Below are 23483 nucleotides of genomic sequence, written 5' to 3' on the forward strand. Positions count from 1 at the left end.
AAATTGTTCCAAGCAGGATATGAGATAATTATTTATTTATTTATTGTATTTCTGTGAATGGGGGACTGTGTATAAAAATAGCTGTTATTCCTAAGCAGTTAATGCAATAAGTCTGCACTTCAATCACATCTTGATTGTTTGATTTAAAGTCCACTGTTAGTGGATGCACATAGCCAAAATTAGAAAAATTACATCTTGTTGTACATCTTGTTCAAATATCCATGGATCTGGCTGTACCTATTATCTAATATTTAACCATATTAAATTGAAATATGATTAAAACAGTGGAGACACTGCAGTGATGGTAAATGTTTATTTACAGGTCCACAGTTTTATTAAAAGTCTTCAGTACCAGCATTTTTTTATATTCCAAACTGTAAAAAAAAGACAGTCTTCAGAGCTTTTTGTTGAGACACAGCCAGTGTTGTGGTACTTCATAGGTGCTCCTGTCCTCTGTGTCGTCATAAGGGATGTGCCACGAGTTTCCTCCTGAGGTTTGGACAATGGTGTCATAGCTGGGAATACTCTAGGAAAACAAACAAACAAAAAAAAGAGTTAAATTTGTGATGTTTCCTTCTTTGAGCCTAACTATCCGCCCTATCTTCTCATGGTCTCATTCCATACCTGAAATCGGACCCTCCTGCCCGCTGTGACGTGCCCGTCCACCACCAGTTGGTGCCCTCTTTGCCACTTGAAGAAGAGCCGCCTGGTGGCTCCGTCTGGCAAGCAGGCCTTGTGGTCCCTCATCAGGTCCCTGCTCACAAACCGACAGTGATTCCCAGAGTGCAAAGTAGCGTACAACAGGAAGGGGTCATCCTCTGAACTGAAAAGCACAAAATGCAGAAAATAAGCAGAGCTCTACATTTGAATTCATAGTTTGTGTTATGGTTTCCTGTATTTGTCAGCCACCCAGATTGTGTTGCAGCACCCACAAACACATTTAAAGAGGATCTTTTGATTCTTGGATGATTTTTAATGACATGATATCTTTTTTTTTTTTTTGCTTGTTGCTGCCTTTTAAAGAGAGAGGTATTACATCAAGATACTGTCTGTGCAACTTAAACACATCACAAAACAAATATATTTCTAAGGTGTTACATTCATCCATTTTCTGCTGCTTATCCGGATCAAGGTTGCCGGGGCTAAGAATAGTAGCTCAGGGCTCCCTCTCTCCAGCTCTTTTGGAGGGACACCGAGGTGTTACAAATCCAGCCAACAGATGTAATCTCTTCAGAGTGAGCTGGTTGTGCCCCGAGGTCTCCTCCCACTGGGACAGGCCCAAAACGTCTCATCTATGAGCCATCCTAGTCAAATGCTAAACCACCACTGCTGAATTCTCTCCAGAGTCTACTCTGAGCCCCTCCCAAATGACCCAGCTTCTCACCCTGTCTCTAAGACAACCTATTTATATTTACAGCTGCACCCTTTAGGGATCGCCACAGCAGATGACCTTCCTCTAGCTCACCCTATCGCTAACACCCTCTTCTATCACACCAACCCTCTGTATGTCCTCCTTCACTACAACCATGAATCTTCTCTGTGGTCTTCCTCTTTTCCTCCTGCCTGGCTGCTTCATCTTAACTTCCTTTGTATAGAATAGCCTCTATCCCTCCTCTGCACACGTCCAAACCATCTCAGCCTCAGGATACCGAGGAGGAGACTCAGGATGACCCATTTATGTCTATACAGCCACAGCTTGCCAAGATTGCATTGTAGGTTTGCACAATGCTTGTTGAGACAATGTCATTCAAGCCAAGACAGGCATCCCTTAAGCTTAAATGTAAAAATTCTGCTGGTCTGCATCTTTTCACCATGCAGGAATGCCCTGTTTTGGCTTATTCCAGTACAAAGAAAGTCAGCAAGATAGTTTGAGAAGATGGTATTCAAGGAGCCATTTCTACATCTGTGTGTGAATCAGTGAACCCTGCTACAAGCGGGCCTGAGACCAGCCGAAAGCAACAGCTCTCAGTGTTAAATATGCAACGTTGCTCTAACATGACAGAGAAAAGCTCATGAAACATCTACAGTCCGTAAAGATGTTTTTAAAAACAATTTTCCATCATGCAACAATTGTCTGTTTCCCCAGCAATGCTTTCCAGATCCTCATGGGATCTTCTCAGGTCTGGATATCCTTCCAGTTGGATGTGTTGGAAAAAACCTCCAAAGCGAAGGCACAAGGGAAAACCACCTTAACTGTTTCCTATTAACACAAAGGAGCAGCAGCACTACTCCAGCCCCCCCCCCAGCTCTCTGCCTACCCTGACAGTCTGACGCAATGTCCACATGTCTGCTGACTCCACATCTGCCAGCCGACCTTATAATCCACCTTCGCATCATTGTGAATAAAGATCCTGAGACACCTCAACTCCTTTGAGGCACAAACTCTCCCCCCCAAACCAGAAGGAGCAATCCACCGTTTTCATCCCAGCTGCTAACCACCCAGCGCAAGCTGAAGGTCGCGCTCCAGTGAAACAAACAGATTATGCAACTGATTACTTTCATGAAGCAGTAAAAACAGTTACTGATTACCATTTTACAGAGTAGCTAGTAATCAGTAACATTCCCAGTACTGGTTTTCTGTCTATTCCATGGAACATATTTCATGCTGTTCTTTTTGTATTATCGTTATCATTATTATTATCATAAGATGCTCACATATTGTCGGTAAAGAAACAATGGGCCTTCTGCTGGATGAGGTTCATGTTGTGCCTGTCCCAGGATCTGGAGGGCCGCAGCATGTGTTTCCTTCCCAGCACCAGGACAGTCAGGCCCTGACGGTCGACGAGCTCTGACACCACCACCAGCAGCTGAAACACACACATATATGCCTTTCTTTATATTCACTTTCAAAACCAGAACATTAATTAAGTAAAATAATGACTAAAATGCTGGACTTGATTTGGTCTACGATGCAAGCAGCTGATCCCACATGAGGGCAATGAACTTTAGGGATTTTTAAAAAATATGTTTTACATCTGGAAAAGCTGGGAGTTAGAAAGGACGTGTAGGTCCAGGAAGAGTCATTAAAGACATATAATATAAAAATTACATACATTTGGATGTGCAAACCTAATTTTTTTACATATGTATAATTTATTTATTTATTTTCCTATGAGTAGGCCTACGTAGGCTCATTGCCTCAATAAAAATGAAGTAAAATGTCTGTGTATTGCAGTAATGTTTACTTCTTTAAGCTCTACAAACAGACATCTAAAGAACTGGCAGCCACCGGACAAGATGCTTTGTTACTGGAAGCTTTATAGTTTCTATTTCTAGTCTGAGTAGCACTGACTAGTCATGGCTGAGCAAGCTTTAGATAACCAGACTGTAAAAAAAGGAATGCACTGGCTGAAATGCCAATTTAGGATTTTATTTGCTTTTTTAAATGTTTCGACACTCAGAGCCGTCTACTCCCAAGTTAATGATCGCAATGTCACCCCTTTACAGGAGATTTATACTTCTGCATTAAATCTACATCATAAAAAAAAGTCCCGGCCTTTTATTTGTGTCTATATTGGCTGACACTGTATACAAAAAACCAGGACATAACTACAAGGTAATTAACACATAATGTACCCACACAAACATTAATGCTGGCAATGCTGTCGGGTACTTGAGTAGGTTACGCTGTGGTCTCCACAAAGATCAACCTCAGAAGACTAAATCAGCCGTTTCTTTGTAAATATTTGTTGATATTTGCAGCCGGGAAAGAGCAGCCAAAGCTGCAGGCCGCTCACAAATACACAACATTTCCAACATTTCCAGTGTTTTTTATCTCAACTTCACTGTCAGTAATATCTCACAAAACTATGTGTGAAAAATGTTGTTTATAAAACAGTTTCTGATGTTCAAGCTGCAAATAAACGATGCACTGTTTATCTATTTGCAGTCATTCAGCTTGTTTCAGTTCAGTGAGCTGATAGCATGTATGTAGTCGTCCAGAACTCTGAATAGTGAATTCAGCAGGTAATTCATATTGAAGCAGTATGGCTGTCCTCCATTTTCCTTTGAATAATATGCTTGATGTAAATTTTGATCTCTTTTGCATTTATTTTCATAAATTATTTAACTTTCCCACAAACTAGATGACTAGATAGGGAAATAGGCTCGTCAGTCTGTACTTTCCTTTGTCTTGCAGCCACATATGTGAGAAAATTGGGGCAGAATAGGCCATCTCACACTCACATCCTAACAGACACATGTAGGCAGGCTGACAAGTACTCTCATTACTGTTAAAATCAGGTACTGGGCAGTTTTATGTGCATCTCCCACATGCATGCTCCAAAAAAACCAACCAAAAAAAAACCACACACACACACACTGCAGGTTTAGTCATTGTGTGACTGGCAGAAAAGCCCCTGAGTTGGACAGATATGCATGTAGGAAGAAACCACTAAAATCAAGACTGTGTAACTATGTGTGAGTGAATGCAGATTTACACACAGGGCAGACCCTGTGTGTAAATCTGCATCTCACACTTTTAATGCATGTGCACCTGTGCATATTCTTACCGTCTCTGACTGCTTGCTTTTGTCCTTGTTGATATTTGCAACATTAAGCCCATCTACGACCACATCAAAGGCCGGCTTCCTCTTCACAAACAACTTGAACCGCTGCAGCTCCTGAACAGACACACAAACAGACAGAGAGAAAGGAGCATTATTATATATAAAGAGAGCGATATGTAGGGAAATAACAGTCAGTGGAGGAGTTTTTATAAAGAAAGTGATCCATGAAAGTACATCAGGTACAACACAAAAAGGGATCTAACTTAATTGTTCACAAAAACTTAAAGAAAAACAGCACTGAAAATCAGAGAAGTACAACAGCGAGTGTCTACAGCCATCTGTAAAACTCGGTGGAGGCTCTATTGGGGTTTAGGTGGTATTTCAGGCAGTGGTGTTAGGCATCTTGTCAAAACTGATGAAATTATGATGTAAAAAAGTACCCTGAGATTATAATCCACCATGCAGAATTATGTGGAAATCATCTGATTAGCATTAGTTTCAGTTCCCAGCATGACAATGATCAGTGCAGTAAAAGCACACCTGGATAGAAAAAAACACAATGAAACAGCAGTGTGGGATCATCTAAAAGCAGCCAACATGGGTCCATTTGTACTCGTCCGAGAGTATTTCATTTCTAATATTTTATTAATTAGAACTAATTAGCACCTAACTGTGTCCTGCACCTGTACAGTTTGTGGCAGGTATGCAAGAATTAGCCGGTAACCTCTTCATCAAGCATGAGCAATTCTGGCTCCAAAACAACAACAACAACAACACAGGAGCCAAAAAGCTTCACAAACCAGTGGATGACATCGCAGTAGCTGCATCCATTGTTTATGTAAACTCTATGTTATGTACAGCAAAAAGTGTAGTTGCCCTCTGTGCAATGTTTCTGATTGATAATTTGACCCGAGAGCACGGTTAATGTGCAGAAAACATCTGCAGAGGTTTCTAACTAACTAACATAGATGGTTAGTTTGCTCCTGAGTCAAAGAGCGTATCTGAGCTCCACCTGTGAGCTGATGGTTGGCTGATTTTCTCACCAACTGATCAAAGGCCTGCCAGTAATAAATCAACCTGGACTTTCCTTCCCAGCAGGCAGATGGCAGAGTGCCAGCTTGTCCTCTATGTTAACATAAAGTTTAATAGCATATTCAAATAATGCTTATCAATAATAGATAATCATGTTTTGTTTTGTTTTTACCTTTTAAGCTGCCTCAGACTAGTCAGACTAATATGTTAGCCCTTATCTTTACTACACAGAAAACTAAGGACATCTGCAGCTGTTTTCATAACACCTAAAACATGCAGACCACAGGGGAGGTAAAAAGCTCCATCTATGCAGAATTTGTTCAATTTGCATTTCTTATAAATTTCACACCACATTTTATGCTTTTTATGCACCACTCAGGTCAAAACTTTTAAAAACTCTCAGCTTTGTGCCATAACAGGAAAGCTGCTTTGAACCTGCATGGGAACCTATCAGTGCTTTCAGTTTTCGCCAACAGCAATATGGAAATAGGCTGCTGTGAATTCCCCTGGACTTGAATCGTGATTGCATCCACAGTATCATGAACGCACATTAAAATGAGTGTTTTTAATGTCATGATCTAGATATTTTTTAAACTGCCACATGCTCATATTTATGTTCTTATTAATTTAGACTGCCTAAACACAGCAGGCATACTCAGTAATTCATTCTGCAGCAATGTTTGATTAAGAAGAAAAGGAAGAAAGACAATAAATGAAAGCTGCAGACGAGCAGAGAATACGAGGAGAAGAAAAGAGAAAGACAAAGTCCAGCATAATTATCCAGGGACTTTCCAGAGCTGATATGTGAAACCAGCTCACTGTGCTGCTGTGGATTACACGACTACACACACACTCATACAAATGCATAAGCTTATAGTATCACTTAAGTGCCACCTTTATTACACAAAGCACAGTAGGGTTCTGTAAACATATCCAACAGCATTCCCACTGAGCTGTGTCATGTGCACATAATTAACTCTATCAATTTCAGCTCAAACACTATTTTAAAAAAAAACTTCCTGCTGAGTTTGGTTTATCTCACTTCTCACTTATCTCACTTCTGACACTTGTCATCATTTCCCCCTTTACATTTTGATTGGAGTCTACATTTTACATCTGCTTATGCACGAAATAAATATTTAAGATTAAAAGAGCCGGTTTATGTTGACTGCGTTTTTCAGCCAGCCACATTCTGCACAGTCCAGCAGCACAGCTCTGCAGTATAAGTCCAGACCGTAGAGCCATGAACCAACAAAAGCAACAAAGGAGGCATTGAATTGTTCAGTAGTTGAAATCCTATATGAGTACTAATGATGACATGCCCCTGCATGAAGCAAACAATCTGCTTTTTCATAAAACACAGCCTAGACTGTGTTATTATGCATTATGTTAAAGCATACTATAGCCACAACACATTATCAAAATTTTTCTCAAGTAGAGAACAGAAACTGTATTCTATTATCTCTAATTTCCTGCTTTTATAAAAATATATTAATGTGAAAAATTTTCACTAGCGAACTGAAATTGAGTTAATTTAAAAAGCAGAAGATGCTGCTGTGGGAAAATTTGTTTGGAATTTTCAAGCTTCCGCTCTTGATTTGGTGGCTGAAGCTTGGACAAGTAGCCGCACCAGAAAACAGAAACAAAAACCGCATCCTCGTATATACGCTCATCTGCTAGTATGTTTGTTTGTTTTTTTACAGCGGTTCAACTGCTCGTTAACACAAATATCTAACCTGACAATCATAAGAAACTCATTGCTTTTGGGCATGTAGACAGGGCCAAGATGTTCAAGAAATTCAAATCATCAGAATGAGGAAGAAAGGTGATTTAAGTGACTGTGAAGGTGACATGACTGTAAGTGCCAGACGGGGCGATCTGAGTATTTCAGAAACTGCAGATGTGCTGGGATTTTCCCACACAATCATCTCGAGGGTTTACAGAGAATGATCCGAAAAAGAGAAAATATCCAGTAAGCGGCAGCTCTCTGGATAAAAATGACTTTTTAATGACAGGGGTCAGAGGTCAGAATGAACAGACTGTTGATAGGAAACAACGGGAACTGAAAAATACATTCGTGACAACCAAGGAATGCAGAAGAGCTTCTCTGAATCCACAGCATGTCAAACCTTGAAGCAGAAGGGCTGCAGCAGCAGAAGATCACACCAGATGCAACTTCTGTCAGCGAACAGCAGGAAGCTGAGGCTATAATTAACACAGGCTCACCAAAACTGGACAACAGAAGACTGGGAAAACATTCCCTGTTCTGATAAGTCTTGATTTCCAATGGTAGGATCAAAATAGGGCATGAACAACATGAAAGCATGGATCCATCCTGCCTTGTGTCAAAGGTTTAGGCCAGTGGTCGCAGTGTAATGATTTGGGGGATATTTTCTCAACACAGTTTTGGCCCCTTAGTTCCATCTGAGCATTATTTAAACACCACAGCCTACTTGAATATTAAAGCTGGATGTAAAGCTGACAAATCTGCATCCCCTGTGCATCCCTATCGTGGAAATAGGAAGAATTCAGGCAGTTCTAAATGCAAAAGGGGCACTAAAAAGGTGTAGCTACTTAGGTAGCCCTGTAGTACTAACCGAGTTAGTACTGGGTTAGCATTATCATCTTCCATTAATCACTAAAAAAAACCCTGCTCTGGACCAGCTTATGTAATCAGAATAAGCTAATGTGGTGATCTCACCAGGTTAAATGAGATCCACCTCTGTGACACTGAAAAGCCTGACTTTAGGCTCAACACATGTCAAACTCATAACTGAGTGGTGGCCAGAAGCTTAAACACAAATGAACAAACCAAAAATGGCTCCTACAGCGAGACTCTGCATTAAAATCATGCTAATGTTAATATTTTTTTTTATTAAAAACGGGGTTAATGCATTCTGAGTTTATTCACAGCGACTCTTTTTTTGGATAAAGGAGTGTGTTGTTGCATTCTCTGCTCTAATCGTGAATCTTTGACCTCTGCTATCTAAACATATATGAGTGCTATTTGAAAAGAAAACAGACACTTTGTTTTTTTTACTAGAAACAAAGACGGAAAGAAACTGCCGCCCTTCTTCCCCTTTTTGCTGATGCCCTTCTTCTCCCCCTTTTCCTTCCTTCATGAGTTGCTTAACTCTCCTCTGAAGCACTCCGTTTGCCCTTGAAATAAACTGCCTTAAATGGGGAATTAATAAAGCTCATTTAAACTGTCTGTCTGCTCAGCAGGAGGTAGCTGTGGGCTACGTTCACATGGCCGTCCACATGCTGGAAATTCCCTTAATTGAACCAAGTATAACTGAGCCAAAAAAAGACACAAGCACATGTGCAAAGCGAGCCCTATTTTAATAATTTAAATATGTCATATTATTAACCACACATTGCCGGTGTTGCCCAGGTTTTTTTTAAAATAAACTTCATTTTATGTTTACTTTAATTGCATTATTAAAAAAGGAGTACATTCCAATCCAATGAAAAGCTTGTGCCTTGGCTCTCCACACAGACGCTGCACATTGCATGCACAGCAAATAAGGCTCTTACAACACAGCCATAATTCAGCGTTTTAAGCTTGTTTGTAAGTGCACTGCTGTCTGTTTCTGCTGCTGTCTGTCTACATATTTGCAGTCACATGAAGAATCCAGCTGAACGCATGTAAATGATCTCATTTTCATTTCATGTTACTTGGAAAATTCACAAAGCAGAAAAAAAGCCAAACATTCCCCTTAAACAAATAAATTCATGGGAAACGAGATCATTTACTTTGTTGCCAAGAAACTCACACACATATACGATCAACATGAAGCTACAAGCACGAAGACAGCGGGGAAATGTCCATGCAGGTTATGTTTACAGGTAACAAAGTCCACCTATCTCCTCTCAAGCTCACAAATGCACCCATCATTTGTTTAGTTCATGTGAAAACTGAGGGGAAATTTTAAATAGTTAAATCACCTTGCTCTGAATTGCATCAAGGATTTATTAACCTCTTTTGCGCCTGGGTGTTTGCCTATCACTGAAAGTAAAAACCATAACCTCTGTTATTTTCCTGTGTTTATTCAATTTAATCAAACAAAGCTAAAGTAAGCTAATTAGCTGTGTAAATATGTAAATCATCTTCCCAACTTCCACTGAAATAAAGAGGAAGACTGACCTTGTGACCAATTCGCATGACTTATTTTTGTACAGAAGGCCTTTGTCAGCTATCCAATTCATGGTCACCGGTGGGCTGGAGCCTATTCCAGCGGCCATAGGGCAAGAGGCAGGGTACACAGTAATTGCCCATAGGTCTGAATGTGAAGGTGAGTGTGAATGGTTGTCTGTGTCTCTGTGCTAGCCCTGCAGCAGACTGGCGACCAGTCCAGCATGTACCCTGCCTCTCGCCTTGCTTATCCACCAAGACAAATCTCATTCTGCATATATTCCATGAACATGAATTGGTAGTAAAAGAGTCTGTGTGCAAACTGGTCTGCTGCACTGCAAATAGTTCAACTTTTGCACAATTTAAGCAAACAACATATAATATGTTAATTAGTGAACTTTAGATTTGCTGGGTGGCTCTCAGTGAAGCTCACTGCCGGCTCACAGTCGTTTAAATCATCTTCTTTAATCTCTAGTTCACTCTGCAGACAAAAGTAGCCCACATATGATATTTCTGGCTTACATGTGACTCATATCTGGTTTTTCATAACAGCATGAACAGCACAAACCACATGGAATCTGATCTTTTGTGTTCTAATTTGGGTCATTTTCATTGAGCCTACATCTGATAAAAATTAGTTGCGTTATTTTTTTTTTGTGCAATGCAACCTCATGCAACCTTTGTCCCTCACCTGGCCTAAAGTACTGTGCACAAGTCTTGGGGCACTTCTTATTATAGAGAAAGCAACAGTGAGTAAAAGCTGGTGGAGGCTCCATCATAATTTGGTGCTGCATTATAGCAAAACTGATGAAATTATGAATGCAGAAAAGTACCATGAAATTTTGATTCACTGGCAATACCATCTGGAAAGTGTTTTGGCAAAAGCTTCATTTTTAAGTTTTGGAATGAATGCAAACACACTAAAAATCCAGTAAAAGCATACCTGGAAACAGACAATGAAACAGTATCAGCCATGGATTGGCCTCCACAGAGGTTGGACCTCAATATTATTGAAGGAGTGTGGGTTCATCCAATTGAAGCAAAGCCTGGAGAACTATCCCTGAAGCCTACTTAAAGAAAGACAGTTCTATGTGCAAGCCATTGTTTAATTCAATTCAAAGTGGTGCATAGAGCCCACTTCTCAAAATCCAGATTATCTTGTATCTATCCTGAAATCACTCCATATTGTGACAGATGCAAAACTGTTGAAGCCTCACTGATCCACATGTACTGGTCTTGTCCCAGTCTCGTTCAGTTTTGGACAGAGGTTTTCCATACCCTGTTCAGGATTCTCAATGTGATGCTGGCCCCTGGTCCCCTTTTTTCTCTGTTTGGCATCAGTGGGAATGAAGTGTTTCTACCGGCCTCTAAAAGACAGGCGCTATCATTCTGTTCGGTGTTAGCCAGGAGGGATATTCTACTGAGGCAGCAGGAAGCGGCCCCTCCCAGTCACAGACAGTGGTTATATGACCTCTTGTCGTGTCTAAAACCGGAAAAAAATGTTTTTTCTTTCTTTTTTTGTTATTTTCCTTTTTTAAAAATTTTTTTTTTACAGCAAAGTGTATGGACTAATTACCCCAAAGGTACAGATCATCTGCAATCCTTCTTTTCTCTTTTTGTTTATATGTATAAAGGAAAAACTCTTGATAAAAAAACATTGTTTTAAAAAAGAAAGAAACCTCAGGTTCAGGCTGCGTTGAAGAATAAAATCCATAAGTCTCTGCACCTATTTCTAATTTTTCTGGAAAAATATCTCAAGACTGCAATGTCTCAAGACTTTTGCACAATATCATAAATGTCTTGCCACAATAGTCTTGTGGAAAGACACTGAAGATATAATTAGCCTAGCAGGATATACAGTAATTAATTTTTTGTGGGCCAGTAAAAGTCTGATCGACTGCTGAAGTGGCTGAGTGGGGAAAACATGTTATGCTGTTATGCAACGTTATGTAATTTACTGCTGAGTCAGAGAACACAGCAAACCAGAGAGAATTGGATTTATAAAATTATTAAATGAGAACATTTTTGCCGTGACCTCTGACAGCAGGTATAAAATAAACTGGGTCATTGTTAAATCATATGATGAAATTTTACAGTAGGTACGATTATCCGACAGTGGCCACAGTTACGAAGTTTTGTGAGTGTGTGTTGAGATGCTTTTATGGAGGCTTGTTTCTGCCACTGAAAACCAAATTTTTCTTCCATGTATAAGTTAACAAGTTTTTGATTTTAAGATTTTAACTAACCAACTCAAACTTCTGAGAGAATAACTTAAAATTCTAAAAACTTGCCAAAACTGCCTCTTTGTCATTGTCCCCATTTGTGGTCCGATCAAAAATCAGCTGGCTTTTCCTGCACATTAAGGGTAAATGTTCACTTTAATGGTCTTTGTGCTTGCTTCTGTGGAGCAGAATGTCATTTGATGTATTTTTTTTATTGTCTGGAGTCTGATTTTGGCCAAATTTACAGGATAAATCAGAAAAAACTGCTGTGATTTAAGTTTCGCATAATCTAACGTAATTCTTATCTATAAATCAGGAATTATAAGTACAGCTTCCGGATGACTGGCTGTCTCTGATAATATTATCCCATTAACATTAAAAAAAAAAAAAAAACAGACTGCAAAGGCCAGAAAACCACAAAGGATGCGGTGATAACAGAATTGTATCCTCCTCTGTGGTTAATTATTAAAAATCAGAGTCATACAGCCCAGCTTAGGGAAATAAATCAATAAAGTCTTGGAACCAGGGGGACAGACAGCTGCCTCACTGCACCTAAAAATGTCTATAAAACTTGAAACACAGATCTATTCTTTGGACCAGCTCAGACTCTGCCAGCTTCATGTGCCAGCCGGTGTAACAATGACGCCATCTAGCAAAAGGCAGCAAAAAACAGCTCAGAAACTAGTCCACCATAAAAATCGAGTTTCGATATTTTACTTTACTTTTAGTTTTCAAACATCTACATGAATTAACTGTTATTATTTTTTTAATAAGGAAAAAGAAAACATCAATGGGGGTCATAATTTATCACGCATAACAGAAGTGTTGCAGATCTAAATGAGAAACTGCGGTAAAATGAAAACAATATGTTATAAGTGTTATAGGTGCGCAACTGCAAAAAACACACCATCGTGCCCCAAAGATAAGTGGTTGCTAGGCAACATGACACCATCATTCACAAACACACACACACAGATTTTGTGTATTGCAGTAATATTAGCATTTTCTACTTTTCTACTAAAAAACTAGGAAAAGGAAGAAAAGAGTAGAAAAGAAAAAATGAGCAAATGTAAAAGAAAAACAGAGTAAAGTGACCAAAAGGAAAGAAAAACACCAAAGCTGAGGTGGAAGAGGAACGTAACAGGTCAAAGGAGACAAAGAGAAAAAAGAAAAGAAAGGAAACATTATTAAGAAAAAAAATATTTAGGTTTGTATTAAGTTTTTAAAACATACATGTGTCTCTTTATGTTAAAATACGTGAATACTTAATTCACGGGTTGAGATAATGGCATTAAAAATACTGGAGTGGTGGGAGACGTTCACTGAAACTGAAAGACTACAACGAGGCCTTACTGCAGTCATATGTGAGCCGGGTGGGTCGTGATGAAGGGAGGACATATAACGACAGCATTGCATTTAAAAAAGGCAAAAAACAGCAACTGTAGGACGCTCGTTCATTTTACACCCTTTATTTTCCAGTTGTTTCTAATAAAGAAGTCTAATCCCACAACAAAATCTGTGACAGCACAGTCTGTCAGGCAACACCTGTGATAGGCACGTTGACCACGTGTTCCTCTCTTTAGCATTATCCCTCATTCCGCATTTCTTCTAGTTTTTATCTGGCACTTTTCTAAAATTTTGATTTTTTTAAACGGCTGTGGTGAAAAATGGTTAACCTATCTTTGCAGCCTTATTTACAGAGTCTACACAGACCTTTATGGAATATGAAAGGAACAGCCACAAACAAAACGAAATGCCTCTCTGATCACCCCCCCATTAAACTCTATAGTGACTCTATCACTATAGAGTCTAACTGGCAGCAGCACTACTCCCCTAGTGGTGGCGAGATGTACAAAAAAAAAATCGCATCTCCCTCTTACAGGATGTTTGAATGTTCTTTTTTCGAGCTGCTTCTTTATGTTTACAGCTGTTTGTTTGTCACTTAAATATAAAAATAAATGATAATAAATTAACATTTAAGGTCCCTGTGTGTATGTGTGCGTTTTACCTCTGGAGTCGTCTTGGTGAAAACATCTTGTCCCTCAATGATGTCGGTCATCACTCTGTCTTTAAGCTGCTGGTATTCCTCAGCAGTCAGCTGGATGGACTCCAGCTCAGACCCACAACTCCTACATACTCCCCTGAACACACGCACACACATATATATGTTTAAATGACACACACTATCATAATGGAGGTACGTACATACATCAGAAGTAGTTTTTATTACTTCGGAGTGGCGGTCGTCCAGTTTCCTGTCCATTCCTGTCCTGTCAGGCTGATTTTGGGAAGGAGCACAAGGAGAATATACACTAGAGTGATTATGTTTAAGATGTTGAGGTTTGCCTTTAATACACGTCACATTGAAAATAAATGCAGGAGAACAAAGCATTAGGAAAGGATTTGTTTTACATGCATGTGCTTCCCTATCACGGTCCTACCTCTCAAACCAGCTCTTGATGCTGCTGGCGAAGCTCTGCTGAGGGTAGATCTGGTTGTTCCTCATGTGCAGCAGAATTCCCAGGTGCCTCTCCTGCTGTTCAGCCTGCGACTTGGCACTCGTTCCCTCTTCTCCTTCCTTTTTCCCCGCCACTTTAAACAGAGTCTCCCATGTCTCCTGGTGAGGACTCAGTCCATTGTCGATTAGCTCATCATAAAGAGCCCAGGCAGTGCTTGTGTCGCCGTGCTGCATTGCCGCCGCGATGATGTCGCCATAATTGCGTGATGATGGACTAAAAGTCTGTTAGTAAATAAAATCAGGTGATTATGGAGGCAAAGCGTGCTTTACCTGTGAGCTTGCTCACATTTGAAACAACCTGAAATATATAAAACTACCTCACTAATATCACGAAATCAACCATCGTCGTCTGCAGATGACGAAGTTCAATTTTATTTTGTTTATATTGTGCTAAATGACAACAACCTTTGAATCAAGGTGCTTTACGTTCTAAGGTAAAGACCCTACAATAACACAAAGAAAACAGCGAAAATCCCAACAAGTATACAACCCCCTACGAGCAAGCCGGTTCAGGTTTGTTCAGGTTGAGGAAGTTTATCTCAAACCACGATTGAACATTTTTAAGTTTATCAGAACTGAACAGAAGCATGGCTGCTTGGTTTGTATAGACAAACAGATCTGTAGATTATCTGCAAAGCAATGAAAGGAGATGTTATACTTTTAACCACAAGGGAAGCGAATGGGACCCAGTATAGAACCCTGAGGAAATGAATTTTAAGCCCAATTTTTAGGTTAATATTTAGCTTAGCAAATGACAAACACACGTGATGAATTCTGGCCTAAACTAAAAGTGCATTTTTTTCTGACTGAAATACTTTTTCACAAGTTTCATTTTCCCCTAAAAAAAAACCTGCTTTCCTTCTTGAGCTCCTGCAGGATGTTGAGAGCCTCCCTCCACCTCGCCGTCCGGCTGAAGGCTTTGATAAAAAGACTGGAGGCTCCTGTGTCCAGAGAGGGGAAACTTCCCCGCATGATGTCATAGACGTCAAACACCTCAGCGTCATGGCCGCTGCTCACGCACAGCGTCAGATATCGCAGTAGCAGCTCGTAGGACAGTGTGCCGGTCTCCGTGGCTACAAAAGTCAGCAGGGACCTGAAGAGGAGGATTTTAAATTAAAGCAACATGGAGCTTTTTCAGTCCTTTAATGCTCTCGCTGCAGCGTTCTGGATTAAATAAAGGATTTTCAGGAAGCTTTTAGAACAGTAACTGATCTAAAATGCCTTTAAGGTTCCTCACAGCTCCACTGGAAGTCATCCAGAGTCAGAATCTGGTAACTCACTGTACGGCTAAATAAAATCTTTCATTTAACTCTTACTTGGCAACGTCCAGCTCGCCCCCAGAGATGAAGAGCGCTTTCATCATTTGGATTTCAAAGCGAGGTGGATTTCCCTGAGACTCCTTCAGCTTCTTCCACTCACTGGAAGGGAGCGGTTGCTCAGGAGGCTGCACCCTTCCTATAAAACATCCAAACTGTCATCCAAACACTTCGTGAGATGTTAGACGGTTAAACGAGTCTGAAGAGAGTTGGTGATGCATGCTCACCTGCTCCCCTGGCTGTCCTATGTTCAGGCTCCTCTTCATCCTTATCCTCACAGACCAGAGGCGCCTTCCTCCTCAGTATATCCGCCGTCCTCTTCGCCGTTCCAGCAGCAAACACAGATTTATGGATCCTCTGCCAGGGAGCAGACCTCTTATCTCCTCCTCCATTCACTGCACCATCCTCTTCACCGCGTCTGATGGCGCTGTTTCTAACCCCACCCTGCCCTTCAGTCTGTCCACTGCTGCTTCTGTGTATCCGCCTGACACCCAGGGTGAGGCTGGGCTCTCTGCTGCACACAGAGAGAGCCCAGGGAGGTTGTAATGAGGAGAAAGCTGGACGTCCATGATGGAAAAAGAGCTGCGAGGACTTTAGAGATGTTCTGACTTTCAGTATGAAGGTAGAGGCCATGTTTGGATGATTTTAGCGAATGATTTCTGAGCACAGCAGCTGTAATCCCACTTTAAATTTAAACTGTTTTTATTTCTCACACACAAACTAAGCACACAGTTGACACATGACGTGAGTTACATGAGCCTGCAGGTGACACCCGAAGCTCACCTTCCTGTTTCTACGCGTCTTTCAAAGGCTCTCTCGCGCTCTCGTTTCGTCCATAAATCCGCATAACTATAAAACTACAAACACACCGCCTGAGGAACTCATTCAGCTCATATCCTTCTACAAAACACACCAGCAAGAAGGCATGAATGGAGTCGCACATCTGACGTCATCAACATTAGACAACGTCGTTTGTGAGGTATCAATTTTTTCAAAATAAAAAAGGGATAGTCTTTTATGCAGAATATATTCTGATCAGTTATACATTTTTATAATTATATATTTATGTAACTTTTAAATTTATTTTATTTACATGTAGCTTTTGTATCATATTATGTCCAGATAATTTTCAAGAACAGATGTGATGTGCAGAGCTGTAGTAAATGAAGAGTGATAGAGTTAATAGTGATAATGAGCCATACCGTGGAGATATGGGATTAAGTCAGGGATAAGTATTGAGCCTCTTCTTGTTTGCGATGGTGATGAACGGGTTGAAGTCAGGCAGTAGTCGCTGTTTCGACCAAGAGGGAGCAGGCTGAAGAGGTGGAAATTCGTTTCTTTCTCGTTACTCTTTTATTTTGAAAAGCACCGGCCGAAAAAAAAAACAGTTCCCTTTACAGCTATTAGCTTGATGTTGTTTGGGTAGCACGGCTATTTTGTTTTTACTACAAGTGGAGATTCGTTATTAAAATGAAGAAATCTCACTGTTAGGTTGTCTCCGGAGCAGAAATGGCTACCGAACAGCGGCCTAACTGGGCGGATATTCTTAAAAGGAGGTTAGCAAACTCCAAAGGAGGTAAAACAATGTAAACTGTGTTTAGCTGGCTAACTTGAGTGTACACTATCGATTTGTAATCAGTTAACTAATAAGAGTGTTCTTTTGCCGGATAGTTAATATTTAAGTTGGTTTTTATATTATGTTTTTTCCGGCAAAGACGAGAAGAGCGAAGAGGAAAAGAAATCAGAAGAAACGGAGCTTTTCTCCAAATATTACACCGAGTGGAAAGGAGGAAGCGACAGCGGCAACTCCTACAAGACCATCCCACGGTTCTACTACAGGGTATCATATCAGTTCAATACATATGAAATCTGTAAAAGTCAAACAAAAACCTTAATTTTGGAACTATTTTCTTTCCACTGTCTACATAAGCCATCGAGAAGCAAACGGTGAACAAACTGTGAACAACTGTGTGTGAACAAACAGTTCACACACAGTTGTATTCAAACCTTTACATCCAGTCAATTTAATCATTTAATTAGAGGGAACTGTGATGCTGATCATTTAACTTGTGCGTAGTTGCTTGAACATGATGCCACTGTTATGTAGATGTTGTGTTTTTTCTGCAGCTGCCAGCAGAAGATGAAGTATTGCTTCAGAAACTAAGAGAGGAATCCAGAGCTGTCTTTCTCCAGAGGAAGAGCAGAGAGCTGCTTGATAATGAGGAACTGCAGGTAAAATACACACAAATATCAGTGCTTCTTCTGCAGGTAAAGCAACAATTTGTGGCAAAGCAGGTAAAGCAACAACAACACAAACTTTGTTTTTCTTATGTGTCCTTTTATTTCCTGTAGAATTTGTGGTTTCTGCTCGATAAGCACCAGGTCCCTCCACTGACTGGAGAAGAGGCCATGATTAACTATGAAGCCTACCTGCAGGTGGGGGAAAAGGCTGGGAGCAAGTGCAAGTAAGTGATAACAAGTTCTCAACCCTAAAACTCATCTAAGTCTGTAATACACTGCTGGACTTATTCAGTCTTATTGTTAGATATTGATCACAGAGGATGTTAAATCAGTAAAACGAATTTACCCTAGGCTTGATCACCAACATATCAAAACACCTATGGGAAATTTAGTTAGTAGTCTATGCTCCCGTCAAAGTTTAAGTCATGTGGGTCTAAGTGCACGCAGTTATGGTTTCCTTTGATTGCGCATGTATTACTAGGCAATTCTAGAGCTAATACATGTAAGCAATCACTGACCCTCCAGGTATTTATCAGGCCCAAAACCCATGTAGGTGTCCCTCCAGGGTGTGCCTCAGCCACTTTGGTCACTCTTGATAACCTTAACCCAATCACCGTTTCATTTAAATGTCTGCCCTATCAACTTTTGATGCTACATTATATGTCTATCACGGTGTCCATGGGTAATTGGTCCTTAAGAAACAGCTACCTCATCTAACAAAGGCAACAGCCATCCAAATTATTTAAAATACGAATACAGGGCTCTTTCGAAGGAAGTGACCTTTAATGTGAGCGCGCTCAGAGCCTGAAGCAGAAAGATTGTGTTAAGCGAAAACAGATTTTGACGTGAAACCATTAATATGTTTAAGTAAAGTTTTAGTTGTTTATTTTTTTTCTTTCTTACTTTCAGAAAATTCTTCACAGCCAGAGTTTACGCCAAGCTGCTGCACAGTGACCCTTACGGTCGGATCTCCATCATGCAGTTCTTCAACTACGTCATGAGGAAAGGTTTGGACCTTTTCTCCTCTGCTTTGTATCCACAGAGCCTCATAAACAATATAAATTCTTTTCACCAATCACCTATCCCAACATGGGGATATGACCCAAAATGCAATCAAACATCCAGAGTACTAATGCTTGTTTCTGTTACTCTGTTCCATAGAAAATAAGTTGGTGCAAGTTTGCTATTGAAATTATGATATATCCCATGACCTTGATGCTTTAAGTTCCTGAAAGGAAAAAAAAAGATTTTAGGTTTAGCTTGTTTGCTGCTTTTGTATTTTTCACCACTGTAAATAAATATCCTGTTGCGGGCTCAGAAATACTACAATGATATTCCAAATTTAAAAGCTTTTCTGCATCAAATCGAAGCTGGGCTTATTGCCTTACCCCCCTGTCCCCCTTTTCTGCTCCTTCACATCTACATCCAGTGTGGCTGCATCAGACCCGGATAGGCCTGAGTCTGTACGATGTGGCTGGACAGGGCTACCTCAGAGAGTCGGTAAGTTCAGCTCAGGTGACTTTAAAAAAACAAACAAGTTTTATTTCAAGCGAAAATCCAAATGGAGCAAAATTGTAATTCTTCTCATTCTGTGTAGGATCTAGAAAACTACATCCTGGAGCTGATCCCCACTCTGCCTCAGCTGGACGGCTTGGAGAAGTCCTTCTACTCTTTCTACGTCTGCACCGCTGTCCGCAAGTTCTTCTTCTTCCTCGACCCACTCCGAACAGGTGAGAGTAAACCCCGTATGAACTTTGCATATTACTGTGCAGGTCAAGTCAAGTGGCTTTATTGTCATTTCAACCATGTGCAGTGGTACAGTATACGAGCAAGACAACATTCCTCCAAGACCATGGTGCTACATATGATATGTAACAGACACTTGCATGAACCAGGACAAGTGCTGACAGATTATAGAGCAAGACCGAGTTGGTTTGCTAAACCTGAAATAAGGGAAGCTCTGGATTTAACTCGAATTCTCTGAACATAACCTGCTTGCTTGGCAGGTTTTCTTTCTGCCTCCTCCCCTCCAGCTGTAACTGCAGCAGCTGACTCATTTCTTCCATTTATGCGTCAGTGTTTAATGTCTTATGTTTAACATTTATAAGCAATCTGTCATCAGTATAAGAAAAGAAAATATTATTATCACCTCAGAATAAAATCTGTAGGCAGCTGTAACGCAGCCGTTACGTTTGCTGCCAGTTTCCCTGCACTGAACATTTGCCTTACATTACTGTAAAAACCAGTGTTTAAATAAATCTGCTATGTGTGACGCTTTAGGTATGTAAAAGTCTGTGATCTGTCATTTGTCAGGGTGGGGTCACTGTCACAGTCACACTGAGAGGAAAATGCCTGTCACAGATGGCATTTTTATTTTATACCAGTCATCTTACAGCTCATTAATTATATAAGATAAACTGGAGTTTAATCTCAGTTAAAGTTAAAATTTGTTAATCCTGATTTCTGAAACCAGAGCCTGATGGTCACTGTAAGGACTAACTGCAGCTTTGCAGTTATTACAATAGTAATTACAATAGGCAAGGGATAAGGAAAAATAATAATTTTGATCTTTATATGGAGCTATTTTCCATGTTTCCTGTGTTTAGTTTATGTCAGGAATGTAGAAAATGTTGATTTTGGTTATCACACGTAATATTTGTGGCTTTTTGTGGAGGTGTTGGGTTTTTGGTTTGGGGTTTTTTTTTGTTGTTGTTTTGTTTTAAGTTATCTTACTTTTCTCCAGGAAAGATTAAAATCCAAGACATCCTGGCCTGCAGTTTTCTGGATGACTTGTTGGAGGTATTTTTTTATTTATTTATTTTTCCTTGATTCACCACAGCCTGTTATAGGATGCCAATAACAATAGGATGTTCACAGTGAACCCTAAGCAACTCTTCCTCTTATTGATGTCATCATTTTTCTCCTTTCTCTATCACCAGTTGAGAGATGAGGAGTTGTCTAAGGAGAGTCAGGAGTCCAACTGGTTCTCGGCCCCGTCGGCTCTCCGAGTCTATGGTGAGATAACATCTGGACACATCTGCACAGCAGGATACCGGTGGTAATTGTATTCCTCTGTATTTAGAGGAATGTTGGTGAAAGGCCCAATTTTGGGTCAGTGAAGTTAGAGTGTTCTGTGTGGTATGTGTCTGTGTATCAGTGCCCTGTACTGTTTCTTACATCTGTGTTTTTAAATTGTGCAGGCCAGTACCTGAACCTGGATAAGGACCACAACGGCATGTTGAGCAAAGAGGAGCTTTCACGTTACGGCACAGCCACACTCACCTCTGTGTTTTTGGATAGAGTCTTTCAGGAGTGTCTTACCTACGAGGGTGAAATGGTACGGTCCATAACATTAACCGCTGGAGTATTGACTGCTGTGGCAGAGATGTTTTTGGTGGTGAGATCAGGTGACTGTGAGGACTTTCTCACACATCTTCATGCAAACAGATTTAATCCAGAGCTGCTGACTGAGTGAACTCTGTGTGATCTCCTCAGGCAGCTAACACACATACACTTGTCTAAAATCGGTCGCTATAAATCTACTATACTGGCCACGGCTCACATGTTTAAATGCCTAACTTTACATTAGAAATAAGGATATTTACAGCCTCTATAGGTCTATAAATACTTACAGGGATGATTAACGCTTTAAAACTTTATTGAGACTCAATTAAAGCTGTTTTCCCAGAAATTCAGCACAAAGTGCAGATGAAACTAGGTGGTGTTTATCGAACCTTTGCTTATGAAGATTGTACCTCTTTTCCTCATTACCTCAGTTGTTATAGAGCTGAAGATTTACTGCATCAAATTAAAGCTGGGCTTATTCACATGCTGTTTTTATTCTTTGGCTTTCGTCACTGAACTGGACCTATTTTGTGTTGTGGTTCCTGTTTGAAGCATTTTAAATGCACTGACGAATAATTTGCCTCACTGTGCAGTTTACTGTATTAACAGACCATCCAAGTATTTTATTAGTTTGTTATTTAGCACTAATCAGCAAATATCTAACCAGACTGGCTAAGCAGTAGCTGATAACTTCACTCCACCCTCTTGTCCAAATATGGCTCCAAAAACAAACATGTTGCTTCCCAAAACATCAAAAGTCATACCTGTGGTTGAAATATTTGAGTATTTGTCTGACTTGAATGTTTCTCCTTCTCTTTTCCAGGACTATAAGACCTATTTAGACTTTGTTTTGGCTCTGGAGAACAGGAAGGAGCCAGCAGCTTTACAGTACATCTTTAAACTTTTGGACATGGAGAATCAAGGACACCTCAACGTCTTCTCCCTGAACTACTTCTTTAGGGTATCGGCTGCACACGCTTCCGTGAAACAAAATCAAAAGGATTGATTCAGCAGTTTGTTTTCATTCAGTCTTTCTTGATCATTTTTCAGAATTTTTTTTTTTTTTTTTTTTCTCTTCAGGCCATTCAGGAACAGATCAAGCTGCACGGACAGGAGCCGGTCTCCTTCCAGGATGTAAAGGTACATCACAGACAAACACCACCTTATGTGGCCATAATGGCTGTGGGCGATGTTTTTGAACATTTGAATCTCTCCTCAGGATGAGATCTTTGACATGGTGAAGCCTAAAGACCCCTACAAGATCACACTGCAGGACCTGGTAAACAGCTGTCAGGGCGACACAGTGGTCAGCATCCTGATTGACCTCAATGGCTTCTGGACCTATGAGAACAGAGAAGTGCTGGTGGCCAACGACAGTGACAGCGGCAGCAGCGGGGTTGGCGGGAGCAGCATGGCTGACTTTGACGATACATGAAGATGTTTCAGGGTTGAAACGTAAAGAGAATTTCATGTTTTACTCCCAAAAACAGCAGCAGGACGATGACCCTTCTTACTCGCACACATATGAAGGCTTCGAAGGCTGGAAGACTCTTAAGGAAAAAAGGAGGAACGTGTAAATGCTGATCTTTGTGTAAATGCTGATCTTTGTGTAAATACTGATCTTTGTTCCTACCTGTGAAAGCTAGGTGGGTTTACTACGAAGGTAATTCGATATAGCTTTCTTCATCTGGTCCTGTGAGGAAGGTGCTGTTTCTTTTTCCTCACAAAATTTAAAATGTTCAGTCAAAACATAAAATGCTCCTTTAAAGGACAGTTTTAATTTCTACTTTAGTTCTAAAGAAAATCATAATTTAATGTTTTTGTAAATATTTGTAAAATTAAACATTAAATGATAAATGGACCCCTTTTCCATTCAGAACTGCCTTAATTCTTTGTGGCGTAGATTCAACAAGATGCTGGAAACATTCCTTAGATTTTGGTCCATACTGACATGACAGCATCACACAGTTGCTGTGTATTTGTCGTGATTTTAATTGATCACATTCTTTTTTTCAAAGCTGAGTTCAATGTTATTCGCCACACCCAGGCCTGATTACAGCCAAACCTGTTAATTTGACAAATCACTAATTATAACCTGTCTGACAAAATGAAGTATGACTTTTGGGAAAATATTCTGTGGACGGCCGAAACAAAAGAACTTTTACA

General features: G+C 40.2%; 2 protein-coding genes across 3 annotated transcripts; one reads left to right on the top strand and one right to left on the bottom strand.

The window, feature by feature from the left end:
• Positions 1-299: 299 nt before the first annotated feature.
• LOC116325305 (protein only RNase P catalytic subunit) lies at positions 300-16389 on the bottom strand. Its single transcript, XM_031746153.2, has 10 exons — positions 15959-16389; positions 15732-15870; positions 15274-15508; positions 14339-14637; positions 14128-14175; positions 13906-14038; positions 4512-4622; positions 2656-2807; positions 625-823; positions 300-526 (listed from the first exon to the last, which is right to left on the bottom strand). Exons 1-10 carry the CDS (start codon positions 16362-16364, stop codon positions 395-397), a joined length of 1854 nt encoding a protein of 617 aa, XP_031602013.1. The 5' UTR covers positions 16365-16389; the 3' UTR covers positions 300-394.
• Positions 16390-16613: 224 nt separating this feature from the next.
• ppp2r3c (protein phosphatase 2, regulatory subunit B'', gamma) lies at positions 16614-23193 on the top strand. 2 transcript variants are annotated; one of them, XM_039603209.1, is made up of 14 exons: positions 16614-16710; positions 17223-17307; positions 17447-17571; positions 17859-17963; positions 18084-18196; positions 18882-18979; positions 19402-19472; positions 19570-19702; positions 20716-20771; positions 20912-20987; positions 21173-21309; positions 22141-22278; positions 22398-22457; positions 22537-23193. In XM_039603209.1, the coding sequence occupies exons 1-14, from the start codon at positions 16657-16659 to the stop codon at positions 22750-22752; spliced, it is 1467 nt and encodes a 488-aa protein (XP_039459143.1). In that variant the 5' UTR covers positions 16614-16656; the 3' UTR covers positions 22753-23193. The 2 variants fall into 2 exon arrangements, with proteins under 2 accessions (XP_039459143.1, XP_031602025.1); XM_031746165.2 differs by lacking the exon at positions 16614-16710 and adding an exon at positions 16981-17054.
• Positions 23194-23483: the final 290 nt, after the last annotated feature.

Source organism: Oreochromis aureus, linkage group 19 (assembly GCF_013358895.1).
Source record: "Oreochromis aureus strain Israel breed Guangdong linkage group 19, ZZ_aureus, whole genome shotgun sequence".
In the NCBI taxonomy this organism is placed as follows: Eukaryota; Metazoa; Chordata; class Actinopteri; order Cichliformes; family Cichlidae; genus Oreochromis; species Oreochromis aureus.

What these genes read in the sequence shown, in the direction of transcription:
- ppp2r3c (XM_039603209.1), top strand. Translation starts at nt 16,657, where the DNA reads ATGAATGGAGTCGCACATCTGACGTCATCAACATTAGACAACGTCGTT. An exon ending in TAGACAACGTCGTTTGTGAG is followed by an intron (nt 16,711 to 17,222) that starts GTATCAATTTTT and finishes TCTCACTGTTAG; the next exon opens with GTTGTCTCCGGAGCAGAAAT. An exon ending in AGGGCTACCTCAGAGAGTCG is followed by an intron (nt 19,473 to 19,569) that starts GTAAGTTCAGCT and finishes CATTCTGTGTAG; the next exon opens with GATCTAGAAAACTACATCCT.
- LOC116325305 (XM_031746153.2), bottom strand. Translation starts at nt 16,364, where the DNA reads ATGGCCTCTACCTTCATACTGAAAGTCAGAACATCTCTAAAGTCCTCG. An exon ending in TCACCAAGACGACTCCAGAG is followed by an intron (nt 4,623 to 13,905) that starts GTAAAACGCACA and finishes GTGTCTGTTCAG; the next exon opens with GAGCTGCAGCGGTTCAAGTT. An exon ending in AAAGCAAGCAGTCAGAGACG is followed by an intron (nt 2,808 to 4,511) that starts GTAAGAATATGC and finishes TGTGTGTTTCAG; the next exon opens with CTGCTGGTGGTGGTGTCAGA.